The sequence below is a fragment of the Melitaea cinxia genome, chromosome 10 (assembly GCF_905220565.1).
Source record: "Melitaea cinxia chromosome 10, ilMelCinx1.1, whole genome shotgun sequence".
NCBI classification, from domain to species: Eukaryota; Metazoa; Arthropoda; class Insecta; order Lepidoptera; family Nymphalidae; genus Melitaea; species Melitaea cinxia.
The window spans coordinates 12,889,681-12,902,304 of record NC_059403.1 but is presented as its reverse complement, the minus strand read 5'-3'; the positions used below and the strand labels follow the sequence as shown (position 1 = coordinate 12,902,304).

The following is a 12,624-nucleotide window of genomic DNA, read 5'->3' as shown; positions in this document are numbered from 1 at the left end:
CATCGTTTTGATTTATAGGCAAATCCAATTTTAGTTATGATAAATGATATGTGGGAAAGATGAAAGTGATGTATGGATGTGAATTGTTTTATTTTGCTGTTAAAATATATGTTTTAAAAATATTTTTAAACCAGACAGCTAAATGTGGTTTCAGCCAACTTTACAACCAAGATCTTTTCAAGCGTTAACTTATTCACTTTGGTCTGGTTTGGTCAATTGGTCTGTTAGTTTTTTGATTATTTTACCGCTTCCGTTATCCTTTTTAAAGTGTTTTTTGTGTATCATTAGCTAGCTGGCCGAATGTTTCTACTCACGAACAGCTAATCCCTTAAAAATTTATTTAAAAATGACAGTATAAGTTTTTCGGTGATTCTTTTCTGCAGAATCTAAATTCCTTATAATAACCTGTATTTAAATTTCACCTATTACTACAAAGTACATATAAAAATATATTCATTTTTAGCCTGTCAATAGTATAATTCTTGCTGTTAGAATTATTTTTATGAATAAAAATATGTTTTATAAGAAAATTTACTAATAAGTTACTGTTTTTGAGTAAGATCCTTCCTGATTAAAATAAATAAAACTAAGTAATTGTTTGTGCTACATACAATTTTAGAGGTAATTTTGATAAGCTGCTGACCAAACAAAATATACGCAAATTTTTAATACAATTTCAACTATTAAGCAATCAAAGTGTATACCTTAACAATAAAGTTTATCTCTAGAGAATTCAGCATGTTAATCAGTTTGGTTGGACGTGATCCGTTTCACTCAGACGTGATTAGCACCACGATGCTAGATTTGCATAATTTCTATTGGCTTTTCGCAATCCTGTCTCACAGGTAAGGCATATTTGCGTAACTGCGACGTTCGGACGTTGTAATGAGACATTATGACGCCGTAGCTGGCATGCACTTTGAGATAAGGCTTACATTCTATTTGTTATTGTTATGTCTGATGCACTGGGATATAGATCGGAATTAACTCGTAACGAAGTTACGAAGATAGTTTACGGTTGTAAGCTATATCTAATTGTTTCTTGTTGTATTTATAATTGTTTCTTTTAGATTTGTACACTGTTTCATGCCATATTATTGTCATTATTAACTGATAATTTAAACTCTGATAATAATTTAAAAAATAACTTTAGAATTTTTTAATTGTTTGACACTGAATTTTAAGAGCCTTTTCTTTAATGGAAATATCTACCAAAAAACAGTCGTTTTACGAGATGTATTCAAATTATCAATGCCCCCGTAATAACACATACAACATCAGAAATGTACAAGCTACTGGGTCTTAAAATACTCGTATGTAATTAGTGAGAAAAGGGGGTAGATTTTTAAATTTGCCTGTCTCACTCTTCGTACGTTAATCAGCAAAATTAGTGGAACCAAAGTGATAGCCAAATACCTCCTTTCCTATACAAGAGAAAAGCAAGAGCCACCATTTTGTTTTTCTACGAATCGATGGCTACTTCTATACGGTTATGTACTTTATTTCAATTTTAGTTGATAAGCAGCTTTCAAACTATAAATAATCCACGGTATCTATCTATCTCTATATGTTTATTATATCACAAAGAAATAGTCTGATTTTACGTTTTTTTCCAACAGAATTGCTGCTTGGTACACTTCGAACACACCAAAAAGCAGCTTGTGACGAAGAGATGGTGACTCTCATATGTCCAAGAGGAACTACTATAAGCATACAAGTAGCGCAATATGGAGCCTCAGCATCGCAAACGTCCTGCGCTTCGGAACTGACTGAATACCAGCCAGTTGCAGTTGAGGTTGTCGGAGACTCTTCATGTACATGGCCTAGTGCATTGCAGGTAACAAAAAAACTATTATTTTTAGTAAATATTATGTTAAAAGCAATAAGAAGTAATTAAAATATTAAAATTAGTTAGTTGAATAATTTTTATTTAACGACGAAAAATAAAAAAACAAAAAAAAATAACCGCCTGAAAAAAGGAAGAGGTTCTCAATTCAACTGTATTTATTATGTGATACCTCATAACTTTTAATTGCACCGATAGTAGTGATTCTTTTTTTAATCGAATAAAATAGCTGGTGATTGTCATGTGGTCCCACTTAAATTTGATCGTGATCTGACGAATACTTTTTTCAATTTTTTCGTCTACCTACGTTATATTGTGTCCATGTGATTAAAATCGGATTTTTTTGTTCCTTAGCAAACACAACTACGTTTTATTAAATTCATACATCTATATACAATATTAATTTATATTTATTCTTAAAAGAAATATGTTAAAAGGAATAAGAAGTTTTATCTCATTTATTATATTAACATGTTTTGAATAAATTAAATAAAATTTACAATATAATATTGACTTAATTTTGTATATTATGTATCAGTTCTATAAATTTCCTTTCAGTAATAAAACGACTGTCAAACTTAACGTAAAATATATGTTTTAAATGAATTTAACAAGTGAATGAAACGAACACAATATAAAAATAAAATGCGAACTGTTTTATTTAAAAAACATAATTTCATGAAAATTGTATAACTGACACTCAACGTAAAAACGTTTTTGAAACCATACTTTGATTCTGTCATAACTTTCCCGAGATGCCACCGTAAAAGCAACGACGCTTGGCAGTTTATATTATAAAACTCCGAGAAATAGCACTTGTTATTTAAAACCGCTATCATTTCTTTATTTTGAAAAAGAAACATAGTTATTAATCCTTGTTATCAACATAATAATTAAATTAAAGCCAAAATATTTTTTCATTGAAATAGAACTATACAAATATTTACGTCTACCCGGATAAAGGTCTGAATCTAATACATATCTGTAGCAAACGTTTACCCGAACTGTACTCATCCGTAACAACAGTCTACCCAGAAGTAACTCCCATTAAATACTCATCTCAAAAGTCATATTTGAATGGATATTGCTAACCTACTTCAAATGATAAACAATATTTCCTATTGTTCTCTTTCTATGTACAAACTGAGGGAGCCCAAAAAAGACAAATGGGGGTTATTCTATTCATTGTGTAAAAAATGTCTAATATTTTTATCAATGCCACCTTTTCATACACAGAGAAAATTATTTTTCTAGACAACCAAGTATTTTTATATTTCCTCTTTGACCTTGTTTTTTGTATACGGTTTGTTTATAAGATTAAATTAATTTAAGTAGAAATAGTATCTTTGTTGACAAAGATATGAATTAAAGTATGTTATACGTATGTACTCGTATTTCCAACAAAAGTGTGTTATTATGTAAAAGCAACTTAAGAATATTTTTTAGTGCTGTTATTTTTATATTATAAATTGTAAATTATAATAATTATTCTACATATCCTTTTGTCTTATATCTTTTTTTAGAAACTAAATCGAAAAAATATAGTTAATTAATTTTATTTTCGAAATGTCCTTAATCTTATAAGAATATAAAAAGCATTGACAATTTAAATAAGAATAATACGTTATTATTCTTAATAACGTCGTCGTCTTCTACTCTATTATATTGGGAATTCGGTCAGTTATGTAATTACAACAACATAACAACATTTTTTGTTCTTGAACATGACGAGCACAACATCTAAGAAAAAAAAACAGGGCTATCTGTGATATTCCTTATAAGTGTCACTTATATCATTTACATAGACTAAACTTTGTCTAAACGAGGCTTCTAAACCAAGCCTTATTAATAAATACAGTTCATTTACAAACATGAAGATTCATACGAAACTGTTAATAATTTTTTCGCAGCCTACTTTAGAGAAATTTTGCATTTATAACAACCTCTTGGCTAGTCTTGTTCTAGTTTTGACCTTCTTTGTGTTTAATTTTCAAAAGAATTTCCAGCGAGGTAATTTATTTTCTGGCTGTATGAAAATGTGGTTTTAAATTGCATTAGTATGACCGGTGCAAGTGTTCATAGTATAGAGGTCATAATTTTAGGCATGCCACAAATATCCCGAACGAAATTCTTAGTTCCTTTCCAGGAACGAAAATTCTCTAGTAATTTCAGCCGGCTTGTCAGCAAACTATTAAAGTAGGTCATTCATGAGCCTTTTAACCGTGAATTGAACGGTTTTTGGCATGTTGCTGTGCGAGTTCGTTTTTTGGCTAGGCTTTTATGACTCATTCTCTGACATTCGACAATACCAAAGGTTCGTGGCGTATCAGCGTTTTATCGCTTAATGGATTTAAGGTACCTTATTCCTTACTTGAACAAATTCCGAGAGTGGTATTGTTTTATATTTGTATGGGCTTTGGTGAAATGGTGTAATGCTTTCCTGCAGATGTATTTTTCACATTACATAAATCTTACGAAGAATAAAACTGTGATAATGGTTAAGTTTTCACAAAATTAATTAACTTTTTTTTTATTTTAAATGGTAAAAAAACACTTCACGTGTTCTTTCTACAATAGTTTTTAATATATTTTAATTATTTCTAACTTGTTTTAAAATTGCGATATAGTTAAAAGAATAACTTTAAGAAAAGACTGTTCAACGCAAAGCATATAACTCAATTATCTTCTTACGTCTCATACGTCTGTTAATCAAATATGGAGCCACATCTTTTTTGGAATCCTAATGAATTAATATATAAAAGTTATAGCCCATAGTAATCTGAAATAAAAATATAAATGTGTCAACTCTTATTTATCTGCAAAACTTTTATAACAATATCATAATCTTAAATGATTCATTACGTTGTAATTAACAGACCTTAAGCTACTGAAGTACTTTAATAATACTTTCAAAATAACAAAGTTAAATAAAGCGGAGATATTTTTAAAAAAACCATGCCTTCTGAATTTTATTTTGTATCTGTGTATATGTGTATATACAATGTGAAGTTTGCTAGTAATATTCACATTGTATCTTTTTGCCCCTTTTATACTACAAACAGATACGCCTTTGTCTTAGTTTAATTATATTTACAGGTCATGTAATGGATTGAATATTTTTTTAAAAACGTAGAACAAAGTCTTCTTACTTAGCCTCAGGTTATACTACGTATTTTAATAATGAACAATTTCTATTCAACCCTGAAAAGGTCTGAAAATATACGAGTGTTTATAGTTACACTATACAAACATTATTATTTATCTTCAAATCAGACAACTAAAGAAGTGTGGCACCTAAATTTACAATAACATTCTCTCAAAAATCTTTGTCGATATTTCGCTGGCGTAATTCCGCAAAAGCATGCATGTTTTACTGGTAGGTATTGAAACCACAAATATGTATTTTAAATATTTTAATGTTTCTTTACAATACATATATATATATTTTAAATAATATTTATTTATATTTTAAAAAATCAGTAACGAAAACTTGCATACAAAAATGAAATCTTTTGAAATTTACCCGTAGTCTTCTAATGGGTACATAATAATAAAAATATTGATATAATAGTAATATATTTTTTACTATAGGTATAAACAAAAGTATCTACAAAATTGTATTCAAACGAGCTGTTAAAGAATCGGCATACTAACTAATATGGGACAGTATTCTTTGTTGCAGACGGTGGTGGAGGCGTGTCAAAAGAAGCGTCAGTGTAAATTCCACACTAGTCCTAAGGCTTTCGGAGTAGACCCCTGCCCAGGATCACGAAGATTTGTTGAAGTAGCTTACAAGTGTCGTCCATGTAAGTAGCGCAAACATTATATTTTTTAAATGTTAAAATTATATTAAAAAGTTTTATTAAAACTAAGTACTACTTTACAAAAATACAAATTAGTAATAACAAAATTAGCTTACAAAATTTCAACAAGAACTGTTGACCGTTAAAAACAAGCGAGTACGTGATTGGCAAAATTCCCAACAGGTCAATAGTTCCTTGGCACAAATAACCTTTAGACCGGTTAACGCTAGCTTAAAAATATTCAAAACTATTTTATCTACGAAAAGTAAGATTATTTATTTGAACCACAAAATCCACATGTATATCTAACCATGACATCTAAATAATTTTGTACTCAGTGTACCGTGATAGAAGTGGAGCCCTGAGCTTTCGACTCTGGGAACACTTTTGAGAATTGCCAATAAAATTCTATGCAACTCTAAAAGACTTTAGAGAAACCATGAAAATAATACAAAGAGATCGTAGTGTTTTATTTGTATTTTAAGGAGAGGTAACGTCCTACGAAACCACTTTTATAGGAAATTTGCCTAAACGTAAACTATTACTACTGCTATCCCAAATCGGTCATTGACTTTTTTAACTGTAATTAATATCGTGTATTAATTAATATTTCGGTATAAAAACGACCATAATAACATTAACATATTTTATTACAAAACTGAACTGAAACTATCAATTAATGTATGAATAAATTGTTTTACTTATAAATAATTAATTTATATATGATAAATTAATTATTAATAATTAATTTATATAAAATAAATTAATTATTAACCTGTGTTTTTACTTTTTTTTTGATTGACTTACTTGTGTCTGGAACAAAGCTCTGTAAACTTGTACGTATAGAGAAATAAATAAATGAATAAATAAATAAAGTGTAAATATTTTATTTGCAAAAATAATGCGAATATAATAGAATTTAAAGATAACAAAGACCAACGTAAAATATGATAAAACAAAATTTTAATAATAAAGATCTTTTGAATTTTAATATCAAATACAATACGGAACAAGAATAAACGATGAACACTCAGAGAGAGAGAGAGTCGCGTTGTTTAATCTTATAGCTTCTATAACATTCTGTTTGCATATTTAAAATCTCATTATGGATATCACACAGAAGTAATACACTCGAGTGCTAAGTTTTAATTCTTTAAAACAGTGTTGAAACGTACAGAAAAGACTGAGTCGCTAAAAGCTTTAAAGATAACAAAGTTATTTTAATCGAATTTAAGACTTGACACAAAGGTAGAAGATAACATTTCGTTTGGCAGATGAATTTCGAAGTAAAGTGGGCTGCGAGAACGACGTGCTTCATTTGAGCTGTAACCCACACTCCAGAGTAGCCATATATTCAGCGCAGTACGGGCGGACGGAATACGATTCGATACAATGCCCGCAGCCGCGGGGAATGAAAGAGGAAAGTGAGTATCCCCAGAGTTATAACGTTGTCTATAAAGGCATCAGATAAAATTGCGTACAGTAGTATCGGTGATTCTTTTTTGGGATCGTACGATACTAAGCCGCACGTTTGCGTACGGGAATATGTTTCGATTCTTATATAGATAGCTATGGAGCAAAAAAGGTTTTCTTATCTTAGACACTTTCATTGAAGTTTTTTCTTAGGTGAAATGCATTTGTTAAATTGAAAATTCGATGAATACTTGCAAACAATATGAATCGGTGATATTGTTATGAAATTAGTAAATTGAATTGTTATTTTACTGATATTTAATTATTTTATCTAGAAATTTAAATTATAAATTTTAAATTATAATTTTATATTATAAAAATGATATATTTGCATAGCATGCTTGGAACCATACGCAACGGAAACAGCGATGAGGGAATGTCACGGGAAACGGCGATGTGTTCTAGCAGCAGACAGCAAAATGTTTGGGAAACCATGCAGGACGGGCAGTCGGACATATTTGAAAGTTGTTTACACATGTGGTAAGTTAGCTGAGAAATTTTAACTGCAGAAATCAGTGGTAAATGTAATCTAAAACAGCCTGTGTTTTGCTGCTAGAAAAATACACGCCGGGTATTTGTTCCTCAAGAATTAAAGGTTATTTTAATTTGTTTTTTTTTTTATTCTAATGCAAAATACTTAATAAAGCAAATGACCACACACACATGTACAAGCATATTAAAATGCATAATTTTTAATTTTAACTTAAAACCAACTTAATATAGTATCAAGAAAACAACAGCAAACTCGTAAATTATACACGTGTTCGTAAACAAAGAAAACCCTAAACCACTTTATTTTTATTTAGAAATAATGAATCAAACGCTTTACTTTTATTTCTATCGTTATGGAAACTTATTAAATAAAGAAGCAATAAATCCCCACTAAGATATTTTTTCGATTTCTTTCCTTGTGTTATTTTGTTACTTTTTTTATGGAAATAATTGTTTTAACGAAAAGGAAATTTATACAAAGCAATCTATTTTTGTTTTGACAGCGTAGGAGTACTTTTTTCGTTCCAAAGTATTATATCAAGAGTAGACCGATCCGTCAAAAAGTTTTTCGTGTTATATTCTTATTATTGTTATTTATTTTTTCCCCGATTTTCAATAATTCGTTCATTGAGTATTTTTATACCGAGATTGTTTTATAAGTTCGAGAGAAGTTTGCATATTGAAATTTTTTATAGTAATTTGATATGATGGAAATAATTTGAAATGTTATTTCTAATCTAGGAAACGTCTAAAACATTGTTCTTTCGATTGTTGTAATCTCTAAATAATAAGTTAATTTAACTCTAGTATTATAGGGAAAATTTTGACTGCAGTTTTTACGGCTGGTTTTATTATTTGATTAGACGTGATTTCTAAATTTTACGTGACATGAATATTTCAAAATCGCGACTATTCAGCTGAACGCATTCAAAAATGACAGATAACATCATTTTAATAGACTCTTTTTTCTTTCTGTTACAAATGTCCAATCCCTGTGTTTGATCTACAAAATAATTTTCACGGTTCTATTCTGGTGTGGTTGAGTGTAATCACCGGTTGTCTCGGGTTAGATCTTCGGTTGTGCCAGATATATGTGTTACTACAAACATTTTTTCTGGTCTAGGTGTATGTCCTTGTGAATTTCATTGAGCCTCGGAGTACACGTAAAGCTGTAGTTTCCAGTTTGTTATCATTGTTTGTTAAAAGCGATCGTTACTAATTGTAGAATCAGTAGAGCAATGCGGTGGATTATTCTACGTTTCTCCTCAACGAAGGAAAAATGTTTTTGTCCAGCAGTAGGATTTTGGTGGTTAATTTAGTTTAGTTTAGGAATAGTAACTTTCCGGGGTGAGGTGGCGAATGCTAGCGCGAGCCCATCTCGCCCCCCTCCCCAGGCGGACGACTGTTCACACGTGGTGGTTTTTTAGTCAGTAGAAGTCTGACATAACCCTCTGGCGCCCCCGCGCCGGAAAATATCCATGATGGATTTTGCCCACGTAAAAAAAATAGTAACTTTATTTCTAACAATGCAATTAGGTTATCAGTGGATACGACACTTTATTGAGGTAGAGTACAGTAGGATATATCTTGTAAAATCTGGAGCAGCCCATCTGGGGAAGTGACTCGGCCTTACAGAAGATCACAGCTAAATAATTCTGCTTTCAAGCAGTGTTGTGTTCTTGTGGTGATTAAGTTGATAAGAGCTCCTGTAGGATTGGAAGCAAATTTGGCAACCTTTCGTGTTACAGGCGTGTATAAGCCACAGTAATCGCTTACCATGAAGAGAGCCGTACGCTTGTTTGCTTACCTAATCGTATAACAAAAAAGCAAAATAATATATTGGTCACCACACTGTAACAGCACAGTGCATTAAGTTCCAAATATTCTTCATTATAAGACAAAAGATCAACGAATATAGTCCTGTTTCCGAAGTTGTTTTGACTGATTTAACTAGCTACTCACAATTTGGCGATATGTCAACAATTACTAAATAATTATCGCTATTTCGGATAGATTGACATTGTCAGACAACGATAATATGAAACCAGATGATAAGCACATGCGAAAAGCATACAAATGAAATTCATAAAAGATAATTTTTACTCTCATTTCACAAAAAAAAAAAGTAATGAAACTAGAACTCCAATCAAGCGCTTAATAAAATATTCCAAAAAATAGAATAGATTTATATAAAATGCTTATCATAATTGAATGAAGTAATCGTATTATTTTTGTTAGTCATTAAAAAGACGAAAAAGGTGTAGTTCACTTATACACATTTAACGCAAGGACCCACGACTAGTGTACTAAGGCACTAATTTTTGAAAACAACAAATGATGCATAAATAACTTTAAAAATACTTCAGTCATTGTCATTTTATGTGTAAGAGGACGATTAATTTAATTTACTTTTTAACCCATATGTGCTCAACTTTTTTTTTTTCGTAAAAACTGATATTTTTTCGTTTTATTCTAAGTCCAATAAGCATAAAAATAAAGGTATTCTAAAAATTAAATAAAAAAAAATATGCCGTTTTGGACATTTTCACCGCCCCAATTTTGGAGCGCTGAGCACGGCAGATCACGTCTATAACCACTCCTTAATTTTTTCAATTGCATTTATTTTAAAGGGTAATATTAATAAAATAACGGTTATAGAGGTTCTAAATGAATTTTTATTACATCTAAGAACATCTACATACATCCACACATCAGAATAATACCATTTTTTTTTATTTATGCTATTGCGGTAGCAGCCTATATTTTGATCTAGGCGATCTACTCCGCCCATATATTGATTATACATTTGAACACAAAAGGGCTGTTGAATCGAGGGTTTTTTTTTCAGCACTTGACCATCGCTTGGATCCGCCAACTGGAGAAACACCTTCACAGGTCGAAGCTACGGTAACGACGTTACTGACGTTGTATCGTACTAGAGACACGCCTGATGTTTCATCAATGATTTGATGAAACATCAGGCGTGTTGATCATAGCTCCCACGCTGTTTTTTCTTTATGTCGTCGATTGACTCCAGCAGCGCATTTTCGACCCTTTGGCCCGTATTGTTCATGTCCCCTGGTGACCAAAATTCTTCAAAGCGATAAGCAATCTAAACGATGTAAAGAAATTGTCTATGTAAACATGAACTCGAAAATCTGTAGGCAATTTGGCCGCCAAGTTCGTAATGACAGATCCTCCAACACCTAGATCGGGATTAGTGTTACCTGTGCTACCTCTTTTTGGCGCAGAAGTGGATGTATCTCCCGATAGGGATATCTTGTCGTCATCAATCGAGTCCACTTCTATAACTTATCTTTGTAAAAGTGAACCCGATTTGCGCACACATACAAGCAGCGCCTCGGCTCGTAGTTGATTGCCTGTCAGATGATTGATATTACCTACAAGCGCATTCGCACTTCGTCACTATCGCAGTCTCTCGTCAACATTTGGTTGCTGGGCTATGTGTAGATAGTGTCCTCATCTTCCGTCTCCAATAAGTCGATAATTTCTGCTAAACTCAACCTAAAACAACATAATAAATATAAAAGTATAACATATAAAGTACCAATATAACTGGAAGTTGCTATAAACAATGTAAATAAAATATAACACATATACCATGAAGTTTGAAATCAACATGCAAGTACGTGCCCAGCGCCCCAATAATGGGGCGCTATAAATAATGCCTCTAAAAAACTAAATCTTAACCGAAAGAATCGATTTTTATCACAAAAGTAATCAAATATAAAATAATACATATATAAACTGCTTTACACGGTTTTACTTATAAATAAATAAAAAATAAACTTACTTTTTATTCTCGTCATCGTGAACACCACACTTGCACTTACTATTCTTCCAAAAAACAGAAAAAATGGCGCCAACAACTTTTCGTTTTTTTTTTTCATAATGTCAAAATGTAAACAAAGCGGACAGTACCATTCAATAATCAAACCACAGTTTTAGTTTGACACAGAAAATAAATAACCTGCCGTTTTAAAAATGGGGCGGTGAGCACATATGGGTTAAAAACAATTGACATCAAATATACTCGAAATAAGTTTTATCACACAAGCACTCATTTGAAACTAATATTCAAAACTTGTTGTAAGTTAAATTGTATTTACATTATATTGTACTCTTAAGGGAAATTTAGCAAAAGGTAATTTATAACCATGATTTTTTTTTATTCGTCCACAATTTTATAAATAATTTTACTAATTTCCTTTATACTCGTGTTTATATTCTTATGTCAAAACCACGGATGGATAAAATTATCTTAAGCTGTTTTTCCATTAATTGTTTAGCTGATTTAGTCTAACCTCATTACTTTCTTAGCAAATATATTTTTCTCGTTAAATGTATGGGTCATTATTGAGTCTGTAACATTCCACATGCTGGTCATATTGTAGGAGATTGGTAGGAGAAGGATTGGAGCCTAATCCACCACGCTGCTCTACAGCGGGTTGCCTGATATATTCTCTACTATGAGTAACAATTGCTATCAGGTATTTATGATAACAATCGCGACTGAAACGGACTGGCATGCTCTCCGAGGCACGGCGGGGACACTCACAAGGATAGATTCTCCAACCGGAATGAAATATTTGTACAAATATTCATCTCGAGCGAGAAACAAATCAAGACAAAAGGCACAGCCAAAGGCAATCGCTGGTTGTATGTGGCGCATACACGGTACACGCACCACTACACCAAAGCGACGTGTAAGCTGTAATAAAATCAATCAAACCCACAAACCGCCGGAGCTTAGGCGCCTTCACGCACCATTATAACAGCTCAGGGGTTGTTGCGGTGTAAATTTGAAAGAAACTATGTAGAAAAAATCTTCAGTGTAAATTCTGCTACAGTTTATAAGTTATCGAAATCATATATTTTTAGAATTAAAAGCTCAAGTTATAAATTGGTAGAAATTTATTATTATGTTATTTACAGCATATCCCGAAAAAAATCATTTGATTTAATCCACCCGCGAGAGATCTGAGGTTT

General features: G+C 31.4%; 1 protein-coding gene across 1 annotated transcript in view; it reads left to right on the top strand.

Annotated features, from left to right (window-relative positions):
* The window catches only part of LOC123657285, a 62,631-nt gene that overhangs the window by 36,159 nt on the left and 13,848 nt on the right, over positions 1-12,624 (top strand). The window contains exons 2-5 of the mRNA XM_045592864.1: positions 1,620-1,837; positions 5,514-5,652; positions 6,924-7,073; positions 7,459-7,602. Coding sequence (XP_045448820.1) covers positions 1,620-1,837; positions 5,514-5,652; positions 6,924-7,073; positions 7,459-7,602 — 651 coding nt within the window. The remainder of the gene's footprint in view (positions 1-1,619; positions 1,838-5,513; positions 5,653-6,923; positions 7,074-7,458; positions 7,603-12,624) is intronic.